General features: G+C 54.2%; 4 protein-coding genes across 21 annotated transcripts in view; 3 read left to right on the top strand and 1 right to left on the bottom strand.

The window, feature by feature from the left end:
• The window catches only part of TLCD1 (TLC domain containing 1), a 3,141-nt gene extending 1,204 nt beyond the window's left edge, over positions 1-1,937 (top strand). The window contains exons 1-4 of one of the 2 annotated variants that reach the window (XM_017888894.1): positions 17-381; positions 720-802; positions 900-982; positions 1,392-1,937. In XM_017888894.1, the coding sequence (XP_017744383.1) occupies positions 188-381; positions 720-802; positions 900-982; positions 1,392-1,775 (744 nt within the window). In that variant the 5' untranslated portion in view covers positions 17-187 and the 3' untranslated portion in view covers positions 1,776-1,937. Of the gene's footprint in view, positions 1-16; positions 382-719; positions 803-899; positions 983-1,391 lie in introns of those variants that run through there. The other variant, XM_017888895.1, reaches the window with a different exon arrangement.
• A 483-nt stretch (positions 1,938-2,420) lies between these two features.
• On the bottom strand, positions 2,421-6,046 carry RPL23A (ribosomal protein L23a). The gene is made up of 6 exons (XM_017888862.1): positions 6,022-6,046; positions 5,719-5,930; positions 5,161-5,384; positions 3,433-3,609; positions 2,713-2,782; positions 2,421-2,486 (listed from the first exon to the last, which is right to left on the bottom strand). The coding sequence occupies exons 1-6, from the start codon at positions 6,044-6,046 to the stop codon at positions 2,472-2,474; spliced, it is 723 nt and encodes a 240-aa protein (XP_017744351.1). The 3' UTR covers positions 2,421-2,471.
• Positions 6,047-7,917: 1,871 nt separating this feature from the next.
• On the top strand, positions 7,918-12,011 carry RAB34 (RAB34, member RAS oncogene family). 10 transcript variants are annotated; one of them, XM_017888891.1, is made up of 11 exons: positions 7,918-8,206; positions 8,876-9,088; positions 9,307-9,398; positions 10,241-10,306; positions 10,398-10,499; positions 10,594-10,658; positions 10,792-10,843; positions 11,023-11,104; positions 11,177-11,267; positions 11,399-11,506; positions 11,589-12,011. In XM_017888891.1, the coding sequence occupies exons 2-11, from the start codon at positions 9,035-9,037 to the stop codon at positions 11,654-11,656; spliced, it is 780 nt and encodes a 259-aa protein (XP_017744380.1). In that variant the 5' UTR covers positions 7,918-8,206; positions 8,876-9,034; the 3' UTR covers positions 11,657-12,011. The 10 variants fall into 10 exon arrangements, with proteins under 10 accessions (XP_017744380.1, XP_017744377.1, XP_017744379.1 ...); XM_017888888.1 differs by having other exon boundaries at positions 11,357-11,506; XM_017888890.1 differs by having other exon boundaries at positions 8,062-8,206; positions 10,238-10,306.
• A 1,939-nt stretch (positions 12,012-13,950) lies between these two features.
• On the top strand, positions 13,951-22,637 carry PROCA1 (protein interacting with cyclin A1). Of its 8 annotated transcripts, none has more exons than XM_017888877.1 (5): positions 13,973-14,283; positions 19,062-19,145; positions 21,309-21,444; positions 21,715-21,843; positions 21,939-22,637. In XM_017888877.1, exons 1-5 carry the CDS (start codon positions 14,193-14,195, stop codon positions 22,591-22,593), a joined length of 1,095 nt encoding a protein of 364 aa, XP_017744366.1. In that variant the 5' UTR covers positions 13,973-14,192; the 3' UTR covers positions 22,594-22,637. The 8 variants fall into 8 exon arrangements, with proteins under 8 accessions (XP_017744370.1, XP_017744368.1, XP_017744366.1 ...); XM_017888876.1 differs by having other exon boundaries at positions 21,652-21,834; XM_017888875.1 differs by having other exon boundaries at positions 21,652-21,843.
• The last annotated feature ends 1,144 nt before the right edge of the window (positions 22,638-23,781 follow it).

Below are 23,781 nucleotides of genomic sequence, written 5' to 3'. Positions count from 1 at the left end.
CGGGGCGGGGCAGAGGCCTCGCAGGGAGGGCGAGGAGGAGTCAAGGGGCCTAGAGCGCTTCGCCGAAACTGTTGTGGGGCTGGCGCCCGGCGGGAGAGGCGGCCGGACTGGACTGGTCCGAGAGGACCCAGGTTCCCAGAACAGCCCCAGGAGGCGGCCTCGAGGGCGGACGGCAGGGAGGGCCAGCATGCCCCCACTGCTGCACCCCGCCCTGCCGCTGCTCCTGGGCGCCACGCTGACCTTCCGGGCGCTCCGGCGCGCGCTCAGTCGCCTGCCCCTACCCGTGCACGTGCGCGCCGACCCCCTGCGCACCTGGCGCTGGCACAACCTGCTCGTCTCCTTCGCTCACTCCATTGTGTCGGGGATCTGGGCACTGCTGTGGTAAGCGACTGTGGGGATGAGGTGGCCGGGGGATCCTGAGCAGGGAGCTGGGGTCGGCTCTTGTGTTACCACCCCCATCGCTCATCGGCGGGATGAGGCCACGCAGTCTCACCTGATCCCGTTTGGTATCCTATCCAACCAGAAGCCGCAGTGGCCCCAGGGGAGGGGGATCGCCCCTGGGAAACTGGAGGCTCTTGGGTTTTGCCCAGCCACTCTTAGCTTCCCAGTCAGCCACTAGCGCGAGCCCAGGCTCCTCCGGGGCTGGGAAGGGTAACCGGGAAGGTGAGGGTCCTTGAGGGTACCGAAATGCAGAGCCTGCTTTCTTCCCTCCTTTCCAGTGTATGGCAGACTCCCGACATGTTGGTGGAGATTGAGACGGCATGGTCACTTTCTGGCTATTTGCTCGTTTGCTTTTCTGCAGGTAGGTCTTGCCCAGGAAGCGGGAGGCCAGTTGGGGACAGGGAGAAGGAAGCTGCTTGTTCAGTCCTTCGTGACCTCTTGCCCCATCCCTCCACTAGGGTATTTCATCCACGATACGGTGGACATCGTGGCTAGCGGACAGGCGCGAGCATCTTGGGAATACCTCGTCCATCACATCATGGTAAGAGAAGCTGATTATGTGGTATAGGCCTGGTGTCAGCAACCTAGTCTCAGCTCCGTCTTTCTGAACCTGGGAGAAGGCCGTGTTTTCTTACCGCCCACCGCCCCCCCACCTGTGTGCTACTTCTTATTTTTAGGATGCTGAGGTTAGCAGTCTGTGTGCTTGTTCAGAGGCCAGCAACCCATGGTCTCACTGCCTTAGACTGAACATCATCCACAGCCAGAAGCTGTGAGCAGGGATCAAAACCAAATGTTGAACGAACAAAACAAAGCATCTTATCCACTATAAACTATTATTCCAGGTGGAAATTTGGGATTTTCCAGCCCTCAATCTGATACCTCCCCCTACAAAGTCCAGGAAAGCATCTGCATCTGGTTCCCTAACTCCTATTCTCCCTTCTTCCCGCTAGGCCATGGGTGCCTTCTTCTCTGGCATCTTTTGGAGCAGCTTTGTCGGTGGTGGTGTCTTAACACTACTGGTGGAAGTCAGCAACATCTTCCTCACCATTCGCATGATGATGAAAATCAATAATGCCCAAGATCATCTCCTTTACAGGGTTAACAAGTATGTGAACCTGGTCATGTACTTTCTCTTCCGCCTGGCCCCTCAGGTCTACCTCACCCATTTCTTCTTGCGTTATGTGAGGCAGAGGACCCTGGGCACCTTCCTGCTGGGTATCCTGCTCATGCTGGATGTGATGATCATAATCTACTTTTCCCGCCTCCTCCGCTCTGACTTCTGCCCTGAACGTGTCCCCAGGAAGCAACACAAAGACAAGTTCTTGACTGAGTGAGAGGCACAGAGCCTGAGACAACAAAAACGGACAAGGCCAGAAACAGCTTCACATGGAAACTGGGACTTAGCCCCAAGCCTGGGCGTCCTCTGGGGCCAGCCTCTCCACCTTCCGAGCCTGCACCCACACTATTGAAAACACTAATGAAAGCACTCCTCTGAAGTCCTTGTCCTTTATTGGGCAAGGGGTGAGAGAAGCGGACAGACCGGTTGGACATAGTAGATGGGTGTGTGAGGACAAAATGCTACCAGAAAGCCAGNGAAGTGGACAGACCGGTTGGACATAGTAGATGGGTGTGTGAGGACAAAATGCTACCAGAAAGCCAGCCAATCCACACTCCCCTGAAATGGATGCTAATGCCCTTCAAACCCTGGGCATTGGTTTCATACACAGCCTCTTCCAGAGATAAAAGAAGGGGTTCTTGTACAGCTTCTTGTTACCCCAACCATGGAGGCAAGTTCTGAGTTCTGGTTTTACTAGGACACTAACTCTAGTCATAAAGATCTCTGGAGTGATCACACATGGTAGAGTGGCAGGGTGAATATTTCAAAAGATGAGTAGAACAGGAGTCTTGCCCAAGCCCTGTTATGTCAGTGTCTGTGTGTGGCCTCCCAGCCTAACCAGAAATTGACAGAGAGGCACGTATATGTTGAAAAGATATATATATTTATATAGAATTAGGCAGCTGGACTCAGTTTAGATGATCCCAATCTGAAAAACAAAAGGGAGCCTCATTACTGGAGTTGAAATGTGAAGATTAAGCTGGAATGTTATTTTCAGAAAGCAAAATGAGGAACATTGAGGATAAGGTTTGTTAAGATAGGGTGCAGTCAGTTAATTACGACTCATCAGCAAAAATCAGGCTTTGGTCGCTAACATATGCATCATTTGCACCCAAGGGGTGAATGATTAAGGGGTTTGTAGGAAGGAAACTTACTTTGTTGGCAACATCCAAAGCGTCGTAATCAGGAGCTAGTCGAACATATGCCTTTTTCTCTCCATCAGGCCTGGGGTAGAGAAGGAAGCCTTAGTCCCTGCCACTCTCACTGCCCCACACCCTCCCCCTTCCTCCTCCAGTCCTCCAGCACTTCAATGGTTCCTCTGTTCATGTCATTCTTTTCCAATGATGATTTTTCCATCAACCCAGAGGACGCCATGAAGCCACAAAGCCAATTCTCTTATGGGAAACACCACAGGCCATGTTAAGACTTAAACCAAGGTAATCTGCCGCACTCTAGTGGCCTTTGAAAATAGAAGTATGGACCCAGAAAACGAGCACCAACCCCCAATCAAGTCCTAGAAAGTGTTGCCTCAGGTCCATACAAAGGTCTGTAATTAAGGCAGCCTGTAATTCCTGCCTCAAGGCTTACACACTGCTAAACCTACTCCAAGTTTAAGTCAAGGAACCTTTCTCCCCTGCTGAAAGGTCCAGAGGATTTTTTTTTTAAGGGCCTTGCTTGGTTGCTCAGGCTGGAGTACAATGGGGCAATCATGGGTGACTCCTGGGTTCAAACGATCTTCCTGCATAACTGGGACTATACGTGTAGTCCTGCATTACCAGGACTATCTAAACATCAAAGAGCTTCATGAAATGCAGATTTTTTTGGCTCCAGACTGCTGGTCCAGCCCGCTCCCCATCCCTTGAGGCCCAACTCACCGAATCAGGGTGTTGACCTTGGCCACATCAATGTCATAGAGCTTCTTCACAGCCTGTTTAATCTGGTGCTTGTTGGCTTTAACATCCACAATGAACACAAGTGTGTTGTTGTCTTCTATCTTCTTCATGGCAGACTCAGTGGTCAGCGGAAACTTGATGATAGCATAGTGGTCAAGCCTAGGAGAGGCAAAATGGGGTCACCTGGCCTGGGCCCTCTTTGGAGCCCAGAGCCTAGGGCATCAGACAAAGAGGTACGAATCATTTTGTTCAAACTTTGGTTGCTTTACAGTGTCATCACCTGCACCCTGAAATCTAAGGGCCTGAAGCCCCAACCCCAGGGGCAGAACATTGTACATTTTTTCTGTTGAAGGGCTCTTACACCTCAAGTGATTAAAGAATCATCTTTGGGCCTGGCGTGGTGGCTCATGGCTGTAATCTCAGCACTTTGGGAGGCTGAGGCAGGCGTATCACGAGGTCAAGAGATCTTGACCATCCTGGCCAACTTGACGAAGCTCCCTCTCTACTAAAAATACAAAAATTAGCTGGGCGTGGTGGTGCAAGCCTGTAGTCCCAGCTACTCAGGAGGCTGAGGCAGGAGAATTGGGCCAGGAGCAAATGCACAGCTGAGGTTAAACTTACAGTGGCTTAAGCACAACTCTAACAGCTTTCCCCATTTAAAGACAGCCCAGCTGTTTACTCAGACACTACTTTCCTGTTTTGAAACCAGGTCAGGTCTAAACCTCATCACACTCAATCTAGGTCCAACTTGGTGGGGGGAAGGGCAGGAAGAGTCTGTGAACTGCTTTCCTATTGAACACAATCCACTCTTTCTGTTAGGAAAGAGTAGAAACAGCAAAAACCCATAGGTAGTAACTACTAACATGGCTCTACTCAAATCTGTGCTCCCTAAAAAGTTAGTTATTACTGGTAGCTCAAATACTCAAGTGCCCAACCTTTTGCCCATTTCCCCCCAACCATTCCTTGAGCAATATGAAAATTTGGGAAAATGAATGCAAAGAAGCTTCTATACATCGCAGCAGCCCATAACTGCCAAATACAGATAACGGAATCCCCATTATCAATCAAGAATCAATCCATGTTCTCACCCTCAAGGATTGTTCCCTATAGCAGTAGAAACTAGGAGCAAGGAATCTCTGTATTCTACTTTACACTCCCCCCAAAACAGTTTTCAAACCGTGACCACATGTGAAGCAATAATTAACCTAACAAATTTTGAGACTCAAGGTTTTTTTTTTTTGAGATGGAGTTTCGCTCTTGTTGCCCAGGCTGGAGTGCAATCGTGCGATCGCGGCTGACCACAACCTCCAACTCCCGGGTTCAAGCGATTTTCCTACCTCTGTCTCCCGCGGGTAGCCGGGATTACAGACATGCGCCACCACGCCCGGCTGATTTTCTATTTTTAGTAGACAGGGGGTTTCTCCATGTTACTCAGGCTGGTCTCGAACTGCTGACCTCAAGTGATCCGCCAGCCTCGGCCTCCAAAGTGCTGGGATTACAGACGTGAGCCACCGCACCCGGCCTCTGGGCTGATTTAAAAAGAATTCCTGCCAGTTTTGTAAATACAGCAGAAACAATCTCATACTTCCAATTAGAGAAGCACACTGGACACAATTTGTGTTTGAGAAACCATCACACAGGGTGAGTGATTTCCAAATTACCAATGGAGAATACCCAAATCTTTTCATGGGTAGAGGGGGCAGTACTGACTTGTTTCTCCTGGGGGCGCTCTTCCGAGGATATTTGGGCTGCCTCCGGAGTCGCAGTGTCTTGGGCCGCCGGAAGGTGGGTGACGTGCGGATCTTCTTTTTTTTGTGGCTGTGGACACCCTTCAACACTGCTTTCTTGGCCTTTAAAGCCTTTGCTTTGGCTTCGGCTTTAGGAGGGGCAGGAGCTGGGAGAGAAGAAAAGAAAACCGGGTGCGGGTTAGCAATCGGTTACTTCCGGCCCCAAGAACTGCAGTCGGCGACCCTGGCCACATGTGCATCAGTGGTTCCTTTGAAGACATCACAAGTGTCAGAGATTAAAACTTTTCCATCACATGACGATACCAGAGGCGAAAGGCGACCAACTCGAAGTAAGTCCAGGATACGACTATTAAACAAAGTAGCACTGAACGAACGCTTAGTACTTTCCAGAAAATGTCCTAGGGATTTACACATACCCCATCGCAAAACAGGCAGCGGCGAGGGGGCGGGTAATGTAGGCCCGGCTTAAACATGAACCAGAAGGAAAAAAATGGTAAAGCTGAGGGCACTAACTTCTTACAGGCCCGGGGACGTGGAGCGCCAACCAGTGGATGCGTGTATGCTTCCCAGAGCCGAATGTCTGGCTCTCCCTGGCGAGGATGATCGGCCGCGTTGCCTCCCCAACTCCCTCTACCGGAACTTCAGCCCATGAGGGCTGGCCCACGCGGCCCACGTGATACTGCAGTGATGTCCGAAAACGCGGGTAGAAGCCCACGATGCACAGCCCCAGGACTTAGCCCAGCAGCCATGGCTCCCAATTCGTTCCCTCTAAGGCGCGGCAGTCCCTGATAAACCAGCGGCGTCCCCTCCCCAACACACACACTTCCTTCTTCGCTTTTCGGCGCCATCTTTGTGAAAAAGGTCGCCAAGCCCGTTCCACAAGCTATAGCGCCAGAATCTCACCAAAGACTCGCGATGCTTTGTACTTAGAGCTGATTGGTAATTTGCAGAGTGGCCGGCCCTCTTGGGAACGGTTGGTTAGGTTTAATTTCTTCTTCGTGCGTGAACAAACATGCGCCACTCCTCCCCTCAAAAGGCTCAAAAGCTTCATGGGTTTGTGTTTTTTTTTTTGTTTGTTTGTTTTTTGAGATGGTAGGTCTCGCTATGTGCACCCAGGCTGGGAGTGCTGGCGTGATCTCAGCTCACTGCAAGCTCCGCCTCCCTGGATGTTCACGCCATTCTCCTGGCCTCAGCATCCCGAGTAGCTGGGACTACAGGTGTCCGCCACAGCGCCCGGCGCTAATTTTTTGTATTTTTAGTAGAGACAGGATTTCACCGTGATCTCGATCTCCTGACCTCGTGATCCGCCCGCCTTGGCCTCCCAAAGTGTTGGGATTACAGGCGTGAGCCACCACGCCCGGCCTTTTTTTTTTTTTTTGAGCGCTCTGTCGCCCAGGCCGGAGTGCATTGGCGCGATTTCGGCTCACTTCAAGCTCCGCCTCCCGGGTTCACGCCATTCTCCTGCCTCAGCCTCCCGAGTAGCTGGGACTACAGGCGCATATCACCATGGGGGTTGTAGTTTTTTGAAGACACGCGTTTATTTGCTCAGGCCAGCGCACGGCGTAGCCGGCTGTCGCTCGGGTCTGGCCCCGGGAGCTTCCCATCTTGAGCAACTGCCAATCTCAGGGAAGAGGATTGCCATGCCAGGAGGCAGGAACGCTGCCAAGAGTAAAGAACACATTTAGATTGACTCGGGAGTGAGATACAGCTAAGTTCTAGAGTGTTGGAGCAGGATTTGCTCGGTCGAACTGAGGTCCAGAGAGGAATGTGGTTTATCAATAACACAGTGATTTGGCAGAAAAAATCAAATCAGGGCCGGGCGCGGTGACTAACACCTGTAATCCCAGCACTTTGCGAGGCCAAGGTGGGCGAATTGCTTTGAGCCAGGAGTTCGAGACCAGCCTGGGCAACACAGCGAAACCCCGTCTGTACAAAAGAATACAAAAATTTGCCGGGCGTGGTGGTGCGTGCCTGTAGTCCCAGTTCCTTGGGAGGCTGAGGTGGGAGGATCGCTTCATTCCTGGAGGTCGAGGCTGCAGTGAGCCATTCCAGTCTGGGTGGCAGAGTGAGACCCTGTCTCAAAAAAAAAAAAAAAAAAAACCGAGTCACGAGGAGGAAAAGTGTCAGAGGAATTACAAGGCGGCTACATCTGCCCCTCTTTACCTGCGACACTGATACTGTCAGTTTTACTGCGTTTCCTGATGATGCACTTGAAGTTCTATTAAAATTCCACACATTTCTACAAGATTCGCTAGTTCTTCCTGTTAGTAACTTCACTCACAATCCCCTGCCCTAAACTAGTCTTCCCTTCCGTGTCCTGGTCATCTTTACATCCTCAAATTCAGCTCCAGATACAGAGAAAGGTTTCATAACACTCAGGTTTGCATCTCCTAAGGTGTGTGCCTAACCCATCCCCACTTGATCCTTTCTGTCTTCCCTCTCCCCTCGTAAAGCTAGAGATGTCCCCTTTGACGGTGAAATTGATTGTGCACTGCCCCCTCTTCTATCCTGCAGGACTTTGCAAAAGAAGTTATCCCTGGGGATAGATTCCAATGGGGCCAGAACAATGAACACCCATATCAGAGGGGAGTCCCCGCCTCCCAGAGCGGAGACCACCCCAAAGATCGGAGTTTCCGGGTCCACTTAGCTCTTCTTTAACCTCCCTAAAGGGAGGCAGCTTGATCTTCAGCCCTCCCATCTCATAATCTACACAGCAGCCTTGAAGGAAAAGACGCCAAACTTCAGACGTCTCTCTCCTCGGTGGGCACCTCATTCTAACCCTGGCACCCCCTTAGCACGCTTCCCCTCCACCACCACCACCCCCGACCTCCCAGGGCAGAAGGGCGAGCGGGGGCAGACTCTGTGAGTCACCTCCCAGGCCTGGAGTTGAGGAGGGAAGCGCCGCCTCTCCTTGAGTCCCTTCTCTCCCCCTTTCTCCTCCCTGCTGGTTTCTGGCATCGTCAGATGCTGCGCAGCAGTCTCCGTTTCCCTATCACCAATTCGGCTGGGTAAGGGTCCCCCTGAAGGCGCAGCCGGGCATAGAGGTACAGGGGAGAGCAGCCTGGGGAGTCCCTATCTGGATAGGCTCCAGCCTGGTTGGGGGCGGTCCTGGTGCCCGGTAAAGCGTCAGACGAGGGAGTCTGGGCAGGGCAGCGCAGAGGCGTGGAGAGGAGGGGGAGGCGAGGGCTGGCAGCGAGGCCTGGAGCGGCCAGGAGAGGGGCGGGGGGCGGCCCTTCGCTAGGAATTTCCGGGGATCGTGTTACAGCGTTCGCGGAGTCCCAGCGGAGTGGGACTCGAGGTCCTGCAGCCGGACTGGGCCCCTCGCCCCCTCCTCCAGCGGCCTGCGGGCCTTGGCAGCGCCGCCCTTGCCCACACTGACCCCGTGTGGCAGGGCCACTCCGCGCCCCGCGGCCACTCTGTAATGGTAGGGCAGCCTCAGCCCCGAGATGACGTCGGGTCTCCGCGGTCCCGGGTTATTGTAGGAACTATCCGGCCCCGCGTAATCGTAGGGTCTGCGCGGGCCGAGCCCACACCAGACTGGACTCCCCGCCCCCAATTGGCGGCGGAGGAGTCTCCTCGCCCCAGAGTCATCTTCGGGACGCCCAGGGCCCGGGTGATTGTGGGCTCGCCCCGGCCCCGGGTGATTGTTTCATCTCCGTGGCCCGCGGTGGTCGTAGCGTCTCCGAGACCGCGGGCTCCCGTAGGGTCCCCGTGGCCCCGAGTTGTAGTCGGGACACCCCGGCCGCGGGTGATCGTCGGCTCTCCACGCGCCCGGGTCGCTGGCGCGGATCCAGCCTCGGCGCCTTCTCAGGGCGCCCTGCAAGGCCGCGAGCAGGATGAACATTCTGGCGCCCGTGCGGAGGGATCGCGTCCTGGCGGAGCTGCCCCAGGTAGGCGCCGGGGCCACGTCGGGCTTCAGTCTACAGCCCGGGGTGTGGGCGGGGCGGAGGCGGCACCAGACCAGTTAGAGGACTGGGCCCAGCCCTGCTCCCCAGCTAGGCCTGCTGCTTCTGGGTGGTGCCTGCACTCTACCCCTCCCCGGGCCCCTTGGCTATGGGACAAGGGCCGGGAGTGGGAAGCTCCATTCTCTTTCATCCTTCCCACTAAGTGCCTGAGGAAGGAGGCCGCTTTGCACGTGCACAAAGACTTCCACCCCCGCGTCACCTGCGCCTGCCAGAAGCACCGGACAGGCACCGTGGGGTGAGTTAGGGACACCCACAGCAAAGAGAGGAGGTCCTAGGAAACTCTGTAGTCATAACGAGGGTAAACAACCACCCCCACCCCCTTGGGGCTTCATTTCAGCTCCTACCAGCTATATGGTTATTTCCCCTTTAAGCCCCTGTGTCCTCTCCTTTCTTCCCAGTAAGGTTGTTGTGAGTTCTATGAGATGGGGTTGGGTAGAAGGGTGGCAGCTGGATTCCTGAGTAGAGACTAAGGTGTCTGAGATGGGAAGGTGGTCACCTGCTCAGATCCTCACATAGCGTCCATGGAGCCCCAGGGCAGGGGTCTGCCTGTGCTTACAGGGATGAGTCTTATTGTGGGTTTTAAAGGTAATACTGATAACAGTTGGCACCATTAATTAAGCATTGGCTGTGTGCCAGGCAGTGTTGAGTACTATCATTATCTTTATTGAAACGTCCATCACTTAAGATATATTCTGATTTCAGAGACATTAAAATGGCGGGGAGGGTGTCTTAGAATATAGGACATTTATCTCATTTTAACCTTCACAATGACCCAATAAAATATATACTAACTTCACCTAAATGTTTAAACTGAGGCTTAGAGAGGCTAAATAATGTGTCCAAAGTCACACAGCTAATCAGTGTGAGAGCTGGGATTCAAATTCACGTTTCTCTGCTGCTGGAGCACAAAACACTCCTCCCCAGCACATCTGTTCAGGCAGCTGTCTGGGACGCCTGGTGTCTATAGTACCCTCAGCCTGGGTGCAGCTACCTTTCTGGACCTAGTCGGGAGCATTGGAACTCCCTAGGGTGAAAGAGCTCGTGCCCACTCCCCTTGCCCACTCTTGTGTCCAGCAGATTTAAGATCTCCAAGATCATTGTGGTGGGGGACCTGTCGGTGGGGAAGACTTGCCTCATTAATAGGTAAGGGGGTGCTGGAGCTGAACTGGGCAGGGTGGGGCGAAACCTAGACAAGTGGGCTGGCTCCAGATTGGAGCATCTGGTACCCTCTCAGGTTCTGCAAAGACACCTTTGATAAGAATTATAAGGCCACCATTGGAGTGGACTTCGAGATGGAACGATTTGAGGTGCTGGGTATCCCCTTCAGTTTGCAGCTGTGAGTGTTTCCACACCCCTTCCAGCTATCCCTTCCCTCCAGCACCCACACCCTCCAACATATATACCTGTGCTTCACTCCTCCTTCCTCGCAGTTGGGATACCGCTGGACAGGAGAGGTTCAAATGCATTGCGTCAACCTACTATCGAGGAGCTCAAGGTAAGGGGCTGGGTGAAGTGGGGTAGGTGAGTCTCAGAGTGCACATGGCTTCTTATCTGGAGCTGGAAGAATTGGGGAAATGAGCAGTAGTGTCTTCCCTGTCAACCTGGGGCTGTTTCTACCACTCTTCCAGCCATCATCGTTGTCTTCAACCTGAATGATGTGGCATCTCTGGAACATACCAAGTATGTGAGCATCCTGCAATATAATGGGAGGCTCCGGGAAGAGAGGGTTCAGAACAGAGGGGTGGTCAGGAAGAAGAAGAATGCATGTTGCACCAGAGAGGGGGTAATTGGGCATATGAATGTCGGCGGGAGGGGTCCTGCAGGCTCACTAATCCCTCACTTTCCACCACCCGTGGCAGGCAGTGGCTGGCTGATGCCCTGAAGGAGAATGACCCTTCCAGTGTGCTTCTCTTCCTCGTAGGTTCCAAGAAGGATCTGAGTGTGAGTGTGCCAGTGGGGGGACTTCCCAGCTTGGTGAGGGGATGCCCCCGTCTGATTCTGGCCTTCCCTCAGACCCCTGCTCAGTATGCGCTGATGGAGAAAGACGCCCTCCAGGTGGCCCAGGAGATGAAGGCTGAGTACTGGGCAGTCTCATCTCTCACTGGTGAGTTAGAGGCTTCAGGGTTCTGCTGTGACACTCTTGCCTGGGTCTTCTCTCACTGCTATACCTCCAGCTGTGCCCTGTGTCCCCAGATCTGGCACTGCCCCTGAGCACCTATCTGCTCCCTGTGTCAGGTGAGAATGTCCGAGAATTCTTCTTCCGCGTGGCAGCACTGACCTTTGAGGCCAATGTGCTGGCTGAGCTGGAGAAATCGGGGGCCCGACGCATTGGGGATATTGTCCGTGAGTGCCTGCCTGGTTGAGGGTGGCAGAGGGCACAGTGAGCCTCCAATCCCTGCTTCACATATTTCCCACCTTTCTTTAGGCATCAACAGTGATGATAGCAACCTCTACCTAACTGCTAGCAAGAAGAAGCCCACATGTTGCCCATGAGGGGTGAGGAGACTGTTCAGGGACTGCCCAGCCCTGGGGCACTGTGCCACCTTCATTCCTCCAGAGCTTGACCCCTGAACATTGGCACTGACTTTATCCAGACCAAAGAGCTGCCTCTTGGTGGCAGTATTCCCACAGAGGGGTAGCTGGGACCATGCTAGTCACTTCCTGCTCCAGGCACCGGGCCAAAGACTGGATGCCCCCTACTCTTCAGGGGACTGTCCAGGGTGCCCAGCGGTAGTGGGGAAGAGTGTCTCTGTTCTTTTGCTCAGCCTGCTGGGCCCTTTGTGTGTGAGGATGCTTGATTCCAGCCTCTCACTGTGCCTTATGTATTAAAATTTCTTTGTTACGAGCACTTTGGGGCTGGAGTTCTTTGTTGGGGATGATGGATGTGGAATGGGCATGACTGTGGGGCCATCTTGCCACTAGAGCCCCCTGGGGATGCTGTGCTGGCCATCCCTGGCCCCTGGGCAGGTTCAGGTAGGCTGCACTGGGTCCTCACTGGGTGAAGTCTGAATGGCTGGTTTTGAGAGCCCCTTTCCCCTCATCCTTTCCCCACACGTGTCCTACTTGGTGCTTATACCCAAATATTCACTACTTTTTCTTTTTTTCACCCTTTTCTTGCCTTTCCTTTAAGAAATACTTTTCCAGGCTGGGTGCGGTGGCTCATGCCTGTAATCTCAGCACTTTGAGAGGCCAAGGCAGGCAGATCACTTGAATTCAGGAGTTTGAGACCAGACTGGCCAACATGGTGAAACCCCATCTCCATTAAAATATGAAAATTAGCTGGGCGTGGTTGTGCGTGCCTGTAATTCCAGCTACTTGATAGGATGAGGCAGGAGAATCGCTTGAACCCAGGAGTTATTATAACCATTAACTTTTCTTTTTTGTTGTTTTATTTTGTTTTTTGGTTTGGTTTTTTGGTTGTTTATTCCATTAACTTTTGTATGGGGAAAGGTGACCAAGACCCTGGCTCCCTGTTGACATCTGACCCAGAGTTCCAGAGTAGCTGGAAGCACCTCAGACATCTGGGTCAACAAAGGAGGACTTATGGCCTCCTGTCATCCTAGGAGGCTAAGGGGGTCCAAATTAGAAGGCAGATTCTGGCTCCCAGTTGCCAAGTGCTCTGTCTGTTCCATTCCCGGTTCCATTCTCACCAGGATGGTTGGTTTTTCTGCACTCTTCCCTTCTCCTGGCTTCCCCTCCCTCACAGTTCCTAGACTCTCTAGAGCTACCACAGGAAGGAGGGTCTGGGCAGCAGCCCTACCCACTCCGGACTTGGGTCTGGAGAAAAGTGAAGGTGGGGATCAGGCAGAGCAACAGCAGCAGCAGCAGAGCCCCTGGATGATGGTGGAAAAAACAAGGTGTGGACCCCATCCTTTCCCCTCCTCTCCATCCTGGCTTTGGAAGCTGGTGCCAAGAGAATTGGAGGGGTGTGGTTCATGGAATGTCAGCGATGTGGCCAAAACTTCTTTTCACACTCTCCTGTCATTATTTTTTCCATTTCTGTTCCCTCACAGCACTGGGCTCCTCACCCTTGCCTTCCCTGTTAACAGATGTGTGTGAAGCCAGCACCACAGACCAGGTGTGGTGTTTGTGCTGCACCGGGTATGGGAGTTCTGTGTTCCGTGTGCATGTTGTATGTGTGTGGTGAGTAGATTTTCTGTGTGTTCTGTGATATATACATGCGCAGAGTGTTGTACCTGAGGGTGTGAGGGGTGTCACTGGGATGAGGTTCCAATGAATGCAGCCTGCCCTGTTCTCTAGTGGAGTTAGGCCTTGGGAGAGGTCTGTGGGCGGAGAGAGGGGAAGCCTGGGCTCCACCAGAGCCGGAGGGACCTCGAAGCCCGGACGGTGGAGTGGAGATGGCGACGCCAGGACCTCCCTGGGTTCAGGTGATCCTCCCACCTCAGCCTCCCAAGTAGCTGGGACTACAAGTGCGCGCCACTAAGCTAACTAATTTTTGTATTTTTTGTAGAGATGGGGTTCGCTCGCTCGCCGGCGGGCAGAGGTGGGGCTGCGGCTGGGTTCCCAAGGGTCGGCGGGGCAGGGAGCGGGGCGGGAGTGTGCGGTTTAGAGAATGACCAGGGCGGGGCTAAGAATGGGGCTGGGGGCAAGGCTCGTTGTAACGCTTAAGAATTGGGGCTACGATCTGGAGGCAGGGTTAAAATCTGGGGCTTGGACTGCAAGTTGGAACCACAGATGGGTGGTGAAAGCTGGGCCTGTAAGGTCAAGGTCTGAGATAAAGGGGAAATCCTAGGGTTACAGGGGGAACAAAGAGGGGCCTGCGAGGCGCCGGGAGGCCCCGGATGAAGAACGCGGCTGACGCTGAGACCCGGGCTGGGAAGACTACGCAGCCTGGAGCGGAGTGGGGGAGGCGGGCGGGGGCTGCGCCAGCATGAGGCGGGGTTAGGGGCTAGGCGGGGGCTAAGCCGAGACTGGAGTTCACGGCTGGGCCGAGGGCTCGGCCGGGCTGAGGCTCAGGGTTGGACTTCACGGAAGAGTCCTGTAGAGACGAAGACCTGGCCGGCGAGCTATGTGGGTCAGGACGACACTCACAATTGAAAGATGGACTAAGGAAAAGACCGAGCCCAAGGTCCGCTCGTGGGATGAGAGCCGGTGCTGCGGTAAGAGGGGCGGGGCAGGGGCTTAGCAGGGGCTGGGCAGGGGCTGGGCAGAGGGCGCGGCCCGGCTGGCAGACCCCGAGCGGCGCACGCGGGAGGCAGGCAAACCAACGAGGGAGGCGGGGCCCAGCGCTGGGCCGGGGCGGAGCTAGGGCCGGGGGCGGGCTCGCGTCGAGTCGCGGGCCAATGATTGAGGACTGGGGGCTTGAGGCCCTACTGGGTCGCCCGCAGGTTGGGCGGGAAGTCTGGCTTCAGTCAGAGCTGTAACTCTTCGGCTATCGGACTGGGTGGCACCGGGCGCAGGCCGCTGCCCTTGAAGCGCCGGCCTTCGCTGGAGCCCATGGACCAGCGCCCACCCGGACGCCTGGGCGGGAGCGGGCGGTTCCATCGACCCTGAGGGTGGACCAGGGAGACTGAGGGTTCCACGCGTGGCATCACAATTGCCTCCGCGGGGGCGAGGCCAGAGAGCCATTTCCAAGGAGACGCGGGCGCACTGGCCCTCCCTTGCTTCCTCCTCTTCCCTCCTTCCTTTCCTAGTTTCTTCCCTTCCTTCTCCTTCTCTCCCTTCCCGCCCTACTCTTTTCGGCTGCTCTGGTGCCCACCCCCAGTGCCTCGAGGGCGAGGAGAGCTCCTCGGCCCTGCAGGACAGGGAGGATTCTGTACAGATGAGCATAACCTGTGAGTCTGGAGTTAGGCCTCTGTGCGCCGATAACGCTTCACGGGGAAAGACGCCATAAGTCTCCCACTTTCTTTCACCCTATCACCCTCCTCATTCATTGTGTGTGTTGTCAGTCACTCCTGCTGCAGGACTTCTGGACTGCTGCAGGTCAGAGCTCTCCTGTCCTCTGGAACTAAAGAGCAGGTTGCTTTTCTCAGCTCTGAAGAGAGTTACTAAATTCGTCTCCCCCTTTGTCCCTCCTCCGCTCCTCTCCTTCACAAACAGAGCTGATGGGTGTCCGAGCTCTGGGGGATCTAGTCAGTGGAGAGTAAACAGGCTCTGACCCTGCATGTATGCTTTTTTTTTTTTTCTGAGACGGAGTCTCGCTCTGTTGCCCAGGCTGGAGTGCAGTGGCGAAATCTCGGCTCACTGCAAACTCCGCCTCCCGGGTTCAAGCAAGTCTCCTGCCTCAGCCTCCTGAGTAGCTGGGATTACAGGCGCGTGCCACCACACCCAGCTATTTTTTTTTTTTTTTTTTTGTATTTTTAGTAGAGACAGGGTTTCACCATGTTGGTCAGGCTGGTCTTGAACTCCTGATCTTGTGATCCGCCGACCTCGGCCTCCCAAAGTGCTGGGATTACAGGCGTGAGCCACCGCGCCCGGCCATGTGTGCCTCTTTCATGGTGGCTCCTGAAACAGCAAGGCAAAGGAGTTTTGGTTCCTCACCCTGGCTGAGGCCCCAGCAGCAAGACTTTAGGGTCCAGGGTGGATGAGGGAGGCTGTGGAGTCCGGATTGAATAAAACCAGAGGGTGAGGAATTGGCTGTGTTGGAGCTAAAAAGCAGGTGTAGTAGGAAGTGACTGTGCCTCAAAAAAAAAACCTGTCCTTCCCGCTGTCTCACTCTGCCACCCAGCCTGGAGTGCAGTAGCACGATATCGGCTCACTGCAACCTACACCTCTGGGGTTCAGGAAATTCTCCTGCCTCAGCCTCCAGAGCAGCTGGGACTACAGGTGCGCGCCACCACGCCTGGCCGATTTTTGGATTTTTAGTAGAGATGGGATTTCACAATGTTGGCCATGCTGGTCTCAAACTCCTGACCTCAAGTGATCCGCCCACCTCGGCCTCCCAAAGTTCTGGGATTACAGGCATGAACCACTGCACCCAGCCTGGTAGGAGAGATTTTGCCTATGGAGCTGAATGTGATTTATTATTTTATTTTTTAATTTTAATTTTAATTTTTTTTTTAGACAGAGTCTCGCTCTGTAGCCCAGGCTGGAGTGCAGTGCGCGATCTCGGCTCACTGCAAGCTCCGCCTCCTGGGTTCACACCATTCTCCTGCCTCAGCCTCGTGAGTAGCGGGTATTACAGGTGCCCACCACCACACTCGGCTAATTTTTTGTATTTTTAGTAGAGACGAGGTTTTTTTTTTTTTTTTTTTTTGGTTGAGACAGAGTCTCACTCTGTCGCCCAGACTGGAGTGCAGTGGCTGGATCTCAGCTCAATGCAAGCTCCGCCTCCCGGGTTTATGCCATTCTCCTGCCTCAGCCTCCCAAGTAGCTGGGACTACAGGCGCCCGCCACCTCGCCCGGCTAGTTTTTTGTATTTTTTTCGTAGAGACGGGGTTTCACTGTGTTAGCCAGGATGGTCTCCATCTCCTGACCTCGTGATCCACCTGCCTCAACCTCCCAAAGTTCTGGGATTATAGGTGTGAGCCACCGCGCCCAGCTATTTTGTAAGACAGAGTCTCTGTCTCCCAGGCTGGAGTGCTGTGGTGCTCTCAGCTCACTGCAACCTCTGCCTCGCCAGCTCACTCAAGCAGAATGTGGTTTTAAGGTTTGGTTGTGGAGCTTCACATACAGAATGGCCTTTGTTTACAGGGGTGTGTCCCCAGCCAACAGTAAGTAGATAGGGCTGAAAGAGCATAGGCTATGGAATCAGGAAGACCTGGGTTTGAATCCTACTTCTGCCATCTATTAACATGTATCTTTGGACAACTTACTTATCCTCTCTAAGTCTCTGTTCTCATCCATAGAATGGGGCTGTGGTGGGGATTTAGAATCAAAGGCATATATTTTAGTTGAGACAGGGTCTTACCCTGTTGCCCAGGCCACAGTGCAATGGTGCGATCACGGCTCACTGCGGCCTTGACCTCCCTGGACTCAGGTGATCCTCCCACCTCAGTCTCCTGAGTAGCTGGGACTACAGGTGTGCACCACTAAGCCAGCTAATTTTTGTATTTTTTGTAGAGATGGGGTTTTGCCATGTTGCCCAGGCTGGTCTCGAACTCCTGGGCTTGTGATCTCGCCTCAGACTCCCAAAATGATGGGATTACAGATTTATGTCATTTCATTGGTGGATGTTGAAAACATGGAAGTTGATGAAATTATCCAGGACATGCTTTTGTAGAGTCTTCTGAGGAGGTGACCAAGTCTGGTAATCACCAATTTAAGGTGTACAGCAAAACAAGAGGAGATAACAAAGGAGACAGGGAAGAACTAAATAGCTGGTTAGAGAAGGAAGAGAAAGATGAGGTCTGCCATGGAAGTCCAAGGAACAGTTTGCAGAAGAAGGAGATTCATTGGTCAACCGGGTCAAGTGAGGCTGGGCGCGGTGGCTCACGCCTGTAATCCTAACACTTTGGGAGGCCAAGGAGGGCAGACCATGAGGTCGGGAGTTCGAGACCAGCTTGTCCAACATGGTGAAACACCGTCTCTACTAAAAACACAAAAATTAGCCAGGTGTGGTGGCACGCACCTGTAATCCCAGCTACTCAGGAGGCTGAGGCAGGAGAATTGCTTGAACCTGGGAGGCGGAGGGTGCAGTGAGCCAAGATCGCACCACTGCACTCCAGCCTGGGCGACAGAGCGAGACTCCATCTCAAAACAAAACAAACAAAAACAAGAAACAAAACAAAACAAAAAACAAAAAACAGGGTCAAGTGAGATAAGAAGCCCACTGGGTTTGGCTACTGGGAAACTGCTGGTGGCCTTTGCCAAAGCTATTCAGATTGGGGGGCGGATGGCTGCCATGTTGCAGATGGCTGGAAGAGAAGAAAGGTGGAGACACTGAGCTCACTGAAGGTAGGGACTTGGCCTCTTTTCTAGTGCTGAGTGAAGCCACCCAACATATGTCCTCTAAATGAATGAGTGAATCAATTTGGATTGAAAGGGGTATATGCAATGGTAGGAGAAACAGGATTGACAGAGTGTTTTGTTTTATGATGTTTATAGCCTGTAAGGGGGGAAAAAAGAAGCCAGTAAAGAAGGAGAAGGTGTCAATTCTGGCTGGGACCTAAAATCTAGATGCTTTGGGCATGAGAAAGGAGGGACACCCCTTTCCCAGGCAAGCAAAGTTGATGAGGGTTGGAGTGTCCACAGATAATGGCAGTGAAATTATCTGCTGAGAGAACCAGTGGTTGCAGGAGTTTCCAGGAAGTGCTTAAAGTCATTCATTCACTCTTTTGTTCATTTAACAAATTTTGAGTATTTGCTGTGCTGTGGAAAACAAGAGGAGGAGCTGATCAGAGACTTGTAGGAGGATGACCAAGTGCCACTGAAGGCTTGCTGAAGACGCCAAGCAATCAGTTTCCCTTCCTTAAGCAGACCTGAAGTCCAGTGCCTCAAGGGACAAAGCTAGTTGTGGGAAGGAAAGGCAAAGGGGCAGACTCTATCTTGTGGCTGCTGATGGGGAGCTGCCACCCCAGTTGGAGGTCTGCTCAGGGTCATCCTCTGTCCAGGCTCCACACACCCTGGGACAGTTTCTGGAGCTGTCCCTCCTTGCCTAGACCCTGGCTGGCTCCTATTCATCACTCTAACTCTAGTGATGCCCCTTCTAAGAAGTCTTCCATAGTCCCCTGTCCTCCTTTCCAGTCCTGGTAGGTGGCCCTTGTCCTGTGCTACCATTTCCCTGTCAGCATCTGTATCACACTACTGTCATGAACCTCCTGTGTCCCTCTTCCCTCCCCCTCACCCCTCCAACCCCGCAACCCCTCAAGAGCAGGGACTGTTGTTTTATCTCTGCATCTCCAGGGGCCTGACATGTGGAACTTCTCGGGGTATGTTTGGTGAATAAATGGCACAGGGAGGGGGCTGCTGCCGCCACTACCACTCTGTGCTCTCTCAGATGTAAACAGGTTACCCAGCTGGGAGAGAGGACATCTGCTGGCTGGTGTGGCGTCCAGCACTGATGTGTCTACCTTCTCTGAAGGTGGGTCCAGGAGACCTTTGACCCAGGGGGGTCCCCATCACCCCTCACCTGGGAAAGCTGATACCTGGTGGAAGCTTGATCCTGAGGCAGGGAGGGAGGGAAGTGTTTGGTCCTGAAGCTGCCCCATCTTCAACCCATCCCCTACAGATGCCAGAGGGGACCCCTTTCTCAAGGCCACAATCACCCCATCATTTGTATAGAACTGTATGGCACATAAGTATCTTTGACATATGTGAATTGAGTACGCCCAACAACCCTGCAAAATAGGTATGACCACCATCCCATTTTGTGGATAAGGAAACTAAAGGCTCAGAGAAGTAAAGGAATTTGCCCTAGGCCACCCAGCTAGTAAGTGAGAGACCCATGACTTGGGCTCAGGCCTGACTACAAGTTCAGGGCGATTTGCCACTATGCTGCCCTTTGTCCCAGCTCAGCAGTGCTGAGGAAGACCGAGGTGGTGGTGAAGTTTCAGGGTCCTGCCACACACCAATGCCTTTCTCATCTTCCCGGGGTATAAAGGATACAAGAGGGGAGGAGAAAGACACAGATCACCCATGGGTCAGCAGTGTAGTGAGGACCCAGGACTTCACAGCCTTGTGTGGGAAAGGGAAGGAGGGAGAAATGTGGGTAAGCCTCAGGCCAAGCTGCTGCACTGTGAGGCCACTTGGACTCACACCACAGCCTGGGCTCATTGCTGGCTGGTGACCAGTATGAGGTCTCACCCTAGTTCCTCTCCTCGTGGGCACTGGCAAAGGCACAGTCCTCATGGCCTTTTTTTTTTTTTTTGAGACGGAGTCTTGCTCTGTCACCCGGGCTGGAGTGCAGTGGCCGGATCTCAGCTCACCGCAAGCTCTGCCTCCTGGGTTTATGCCATTCTCCTGCCTCAGCCTCCTAAGTAGCTGGGACTACAGGCGCCCGCCACCTCGCCCGGCTAGTTTTTTGTATTTTTTAGTGGAGACAGGGTTTCACTGTGTTAACCAGGATGGTCTCGATCTCCTGACCTTGTGATCCGCCTGTCTCGGCCTCCCAAAGTGCTGGGATTACAGGCTTGAGCCACCGCGCCCGGCCCTTTCATGGCCTGTTTGAGGGTAAGCCAGCCACAGCACCCCAGGCTAGTGTCAGCTCCCTCCCTCCCCTAGGGGTGCGGGGGAATCCGAGGTAAGGTCCCTTGTCCTCTGCCTGGTGAGTGAGATTCTGGGCTGTGAGAGGCGCAGAGTTGCCTCATGGGCTTACCTTTGAGAGGGGACAGCCAGTGGTAGATCAGGGCCTTAGGCAGGGTCAGAGGTGAGGCAGTGGTGGTAGACTGGGGACTGGGGAAATTCTCCTGTCTTCAGGACTGGCATTGAGCTGAGTGCCAGAGGTGGAGAAGTGCCTTTCTCCAGGTCTTTCCCCTAACCCCAAATTCTCACCCCAGCAGCTTCTTCCTGTGCCCTGGGAAAGGGGATGTGGTCTCTGTGCTGCCTAAAAGGGTGCCTAGGCTGGGGGTGGGTCATTCAAAAGCCTGGCACTCTAGGCAGTGGGGAGAGTGTGGGAAGGTGCTGTGTGAAGAACAGGGAAAGGATCAAGAAGCGGGCATGGGAAGGGAGGGGAGTGAGAAAGGTGTCAGGCGGGAGGAGAAAAGGGGCTTGAAGGAGAAGGGAGGAGGGGAAGAGGGGAGGGAAGGATGAGACAGAAGCTAAGGAGCATGATGCGGGCCTTAGATCCTGGCCAGGCTGTGAGAGATCAGAGCGGGCCAGGGCAGGTGTAGGAACTGAGGATGCTGAGGCTCTGCTGCTCCTGGGGCTCCGGGGTGCCATGGCAGGAGGGCCTTCTCCTACCAGGTGCCTTGTGGAGCAGGGCCACCACTCATTGTGGGTAGCTGGGTGAAGAAGGGCAGGCAGGAGCCAGTGGAAGCCTCCCACTGGAGGGAGAGGACAGAAGTAACGGAATCACAGGACTGCAGGGGGCTTGGTGAGGGTCTCCTGTGTATCAGACATGGAACCAGACATTTTGCTGGGACCTGGGGTTACTCTGGGACCAAGTTACTACTACTGAAGCAGAAACACTTCTTGGGGTGGGGACAGCTGGTGGTGGTAGGTGAATTTGGTGAGGTTTTAGCTTGAGCTGTGGGAAGACCCAGAGGTCTGCGGCTGCTGCTGATGACCCAGACCCCTGCCCCCTCAGGTGACTGCAAGGAGCCTGACAAGTGCTGCTGGAAACACAAGCAGTGCACTGGGCACATCATCTACCCCTTCGCCTCTGACTGTGTCTGCCACAGCCTGCACCTACGCTCTGTCAACCACTGCAACTGTAATTCTAGGTGAGGGCCCGCCCCCTTGGGGCCCCATGGCAGAGCAGGTCCCAACTTTCATTGTGGTGTCCCCTTCAACCTTTGGTTTGCCTCTTCAGCTTTGAATTGGTGCTGCCAGCCCAGTCCCAGCTCTGCACACGTTGCTCTGCTCTAAGATAAATGGGGAGGTCTGTTGGCGGCCTGGGACAGGCCCAGCAGAAGCCCACTGTCCCTCAGGTTTCTGGCTCTGGGTCCCTGGGGGAGTGATGGGAGCCGGGCTGAGAGTCCCATGTGTGGCAGGCTGAAGGACTGCTCAGAGGACAGCAGCAGCTCCCGGGGTGCGGGCCCAACCTGCTCCCATGTCATCGAGTCCCCTTGCTTTGAGCTCACACCGGAGGAGCAGCATGTGGAGCGATTCTGGTATGGCTGGTGAGTGAGCCCCGGTGGGCTGATGGGGAAGGGGCCTCTTCAGGGCACTGCCCGCCCCCACTCTGTCAAACTTCCCTCATCATCCCTCCTCCCAGGTGCAAAAGCTACAGACCTGTCTCTGTGGCGGTGATCCACCATCCCCTCCACCATGAGTGTGGGGCAGATGATCTAAATGAAGAAGAGGAAGAGGAGGAGCAGGAAAGCAAGCCCCCCATCCCAACGCAGGTGGGGCCTGCCACCGCCTCCCCTGACCTAGGCACCAGCATGGCCACTGGTACCCCTGACTCCGCAGCGCCCATCACCATCTGGCGCTCTGAGAGCCCCACAGGGAAGGGTCAGGGCAGCAAGGTGATCAAGAAGGTAAAGAAGAAAAAGGAAAAAGAGAAAGACAAGGAGGAGGAGATGGATGAGAAGGCAAAGCTGAAAAAAAAAGCCAAGAAAGGCCAGTTGACTAAGAAGAAAAGCCCGGTTAAATTGGAGCCTTCCCCGCCAGACGCGAGCCGATCATTAAGCCCAAGACAGCTGGCCAGGATGTCCGAGTCCAGCCCAGAAAGCAGGGAAGAGCTGGAGAGCGAGGACAGTTACAATGGCCGGGGGCAGGAGGAACTGTCCAGCGAGGATATTCTGGAATCATCATCGCCCAGGAAGAGAGAGAACACAGTTCAGGCCAAAAAGACAGGGGCAAAGCCCTCACAAGCCAGGAAGGTAAACAAGAAAAAATCTCCAGGATTAAACCCCAACCTCAGTTGAGGCCAGGGTGGTCAGGGTACAGAATAAATGCCATTGAGCCTGTGGCTGGCCCTCTGCTGCTGTTCTCTCCCTCCAACCTGGCTGTTTCTTGCGGGGCAAGGGGTGGGCTCAGGGCTGCGGGGGTTTCTCAAAGGCAATCCAGCTTTCACAAAGGAAGCCCATGGGAAGGCAGGTGGGAGGGAAAGGAAGGGGCACAGCCCTATTTCCTCCTACCTCCTAGGACAAGGTGAAAGAGTACATCTGGGTGGGAAGGAGGACTTCCCCTCTCTCCTGGGAGAGACTCTCGGTCTATGTGAAACCCACTTCTGGGAGAGGCAGTACTGTCTGCAGTGATACCCCCAATAAATGGAACTTTTTAACCCACTCTGTGCCACTGTGCCTGGCCTTTCCCTCCTCTAAGTGGCTCTGCAGAAGGTGCTCGAGGTACCACCAGAGATTGACCTTCCCAGCTGGTGGTCCAGCTCCTCCCTTGTAGCCCTTTTGTGCTGAAGGGAGCTGACTTTTGAGTTCCTGGCAGAGCTGGCCCCTTCCCCCAGCTCTTGATGAAGAAAAGCAAGGGGAGGGAGTGTGCCACATCCGGGCAGCAGTGGCCTTTTCTGACTTCTCTGCTGAGCCCCAAGCAGAGGAAAGGGAGCCAGAGGCCCCACTCTCCCAGCACTGACTCACAGAGCTATGAGATGAAGCCTTTGTGCAGAAACAGGGATGGCAGGTTCAGAACAAAAAATGTAGTGGGGCAGGGACAAAAGGCCAGGGCCAGTGTGTTGGAGGGGAGCAGGTGAGTGGGGCCCTATCCTGGGGCAGGAACACCTTACTGCTGAGAGTTTGCCAGAGACCAAGGCCCAGCTGGGAAAAGGCAGGAGACGAACAGCAGAGGCTCAAGTTGAGAAACCCAGATGTGCTTGTGGCCTTTCTCGCGTATGCCAGAGAAGACCAGCAGGCGTGGGGGATGGGGCAGCTGCGCTGTGGGTGAGCGAGTGTAACAATACCGGGTAACATTTGCGAGGTACCAAGCATTGGGCCAAGGAGCTTGCACATGCTGCCTTGGTCCTCACAGCAGCTGATGAGGCAGGTATCACTATCTCCATGTTACAGGTAAGAAAGCCAGTTGAAAGCCAGCAGGAGCTGGCACAGGGTCACCGGGCTGGTAAGCAGAGCAGGGATATGCCCCAGGCAGTCTGATGCAGAAGC

The sequence above is a fragment of the Rhinopithecus bieti genome, unplaced genomic scaffold (assembly GCF_001698545.2).
Source record: "Rhinopithecus bieti isolate Rb0 unplaced genomic scaffold, ASM169854v2 scaffold_18477, whole genome shotgun sequence".
NCBI classification, from domain to species: domain Eukaryota; kingdom Metazoa; phylum Chordata; class Mammalia; order Primates; family Cercopithecidae; genus Rhinopithecus; species Rhinopithecus bieti.
Note: the sequence above shows the minus strand (reverse complement) of the source record. Positions and strands in the feature narration are given on the sequence as shown.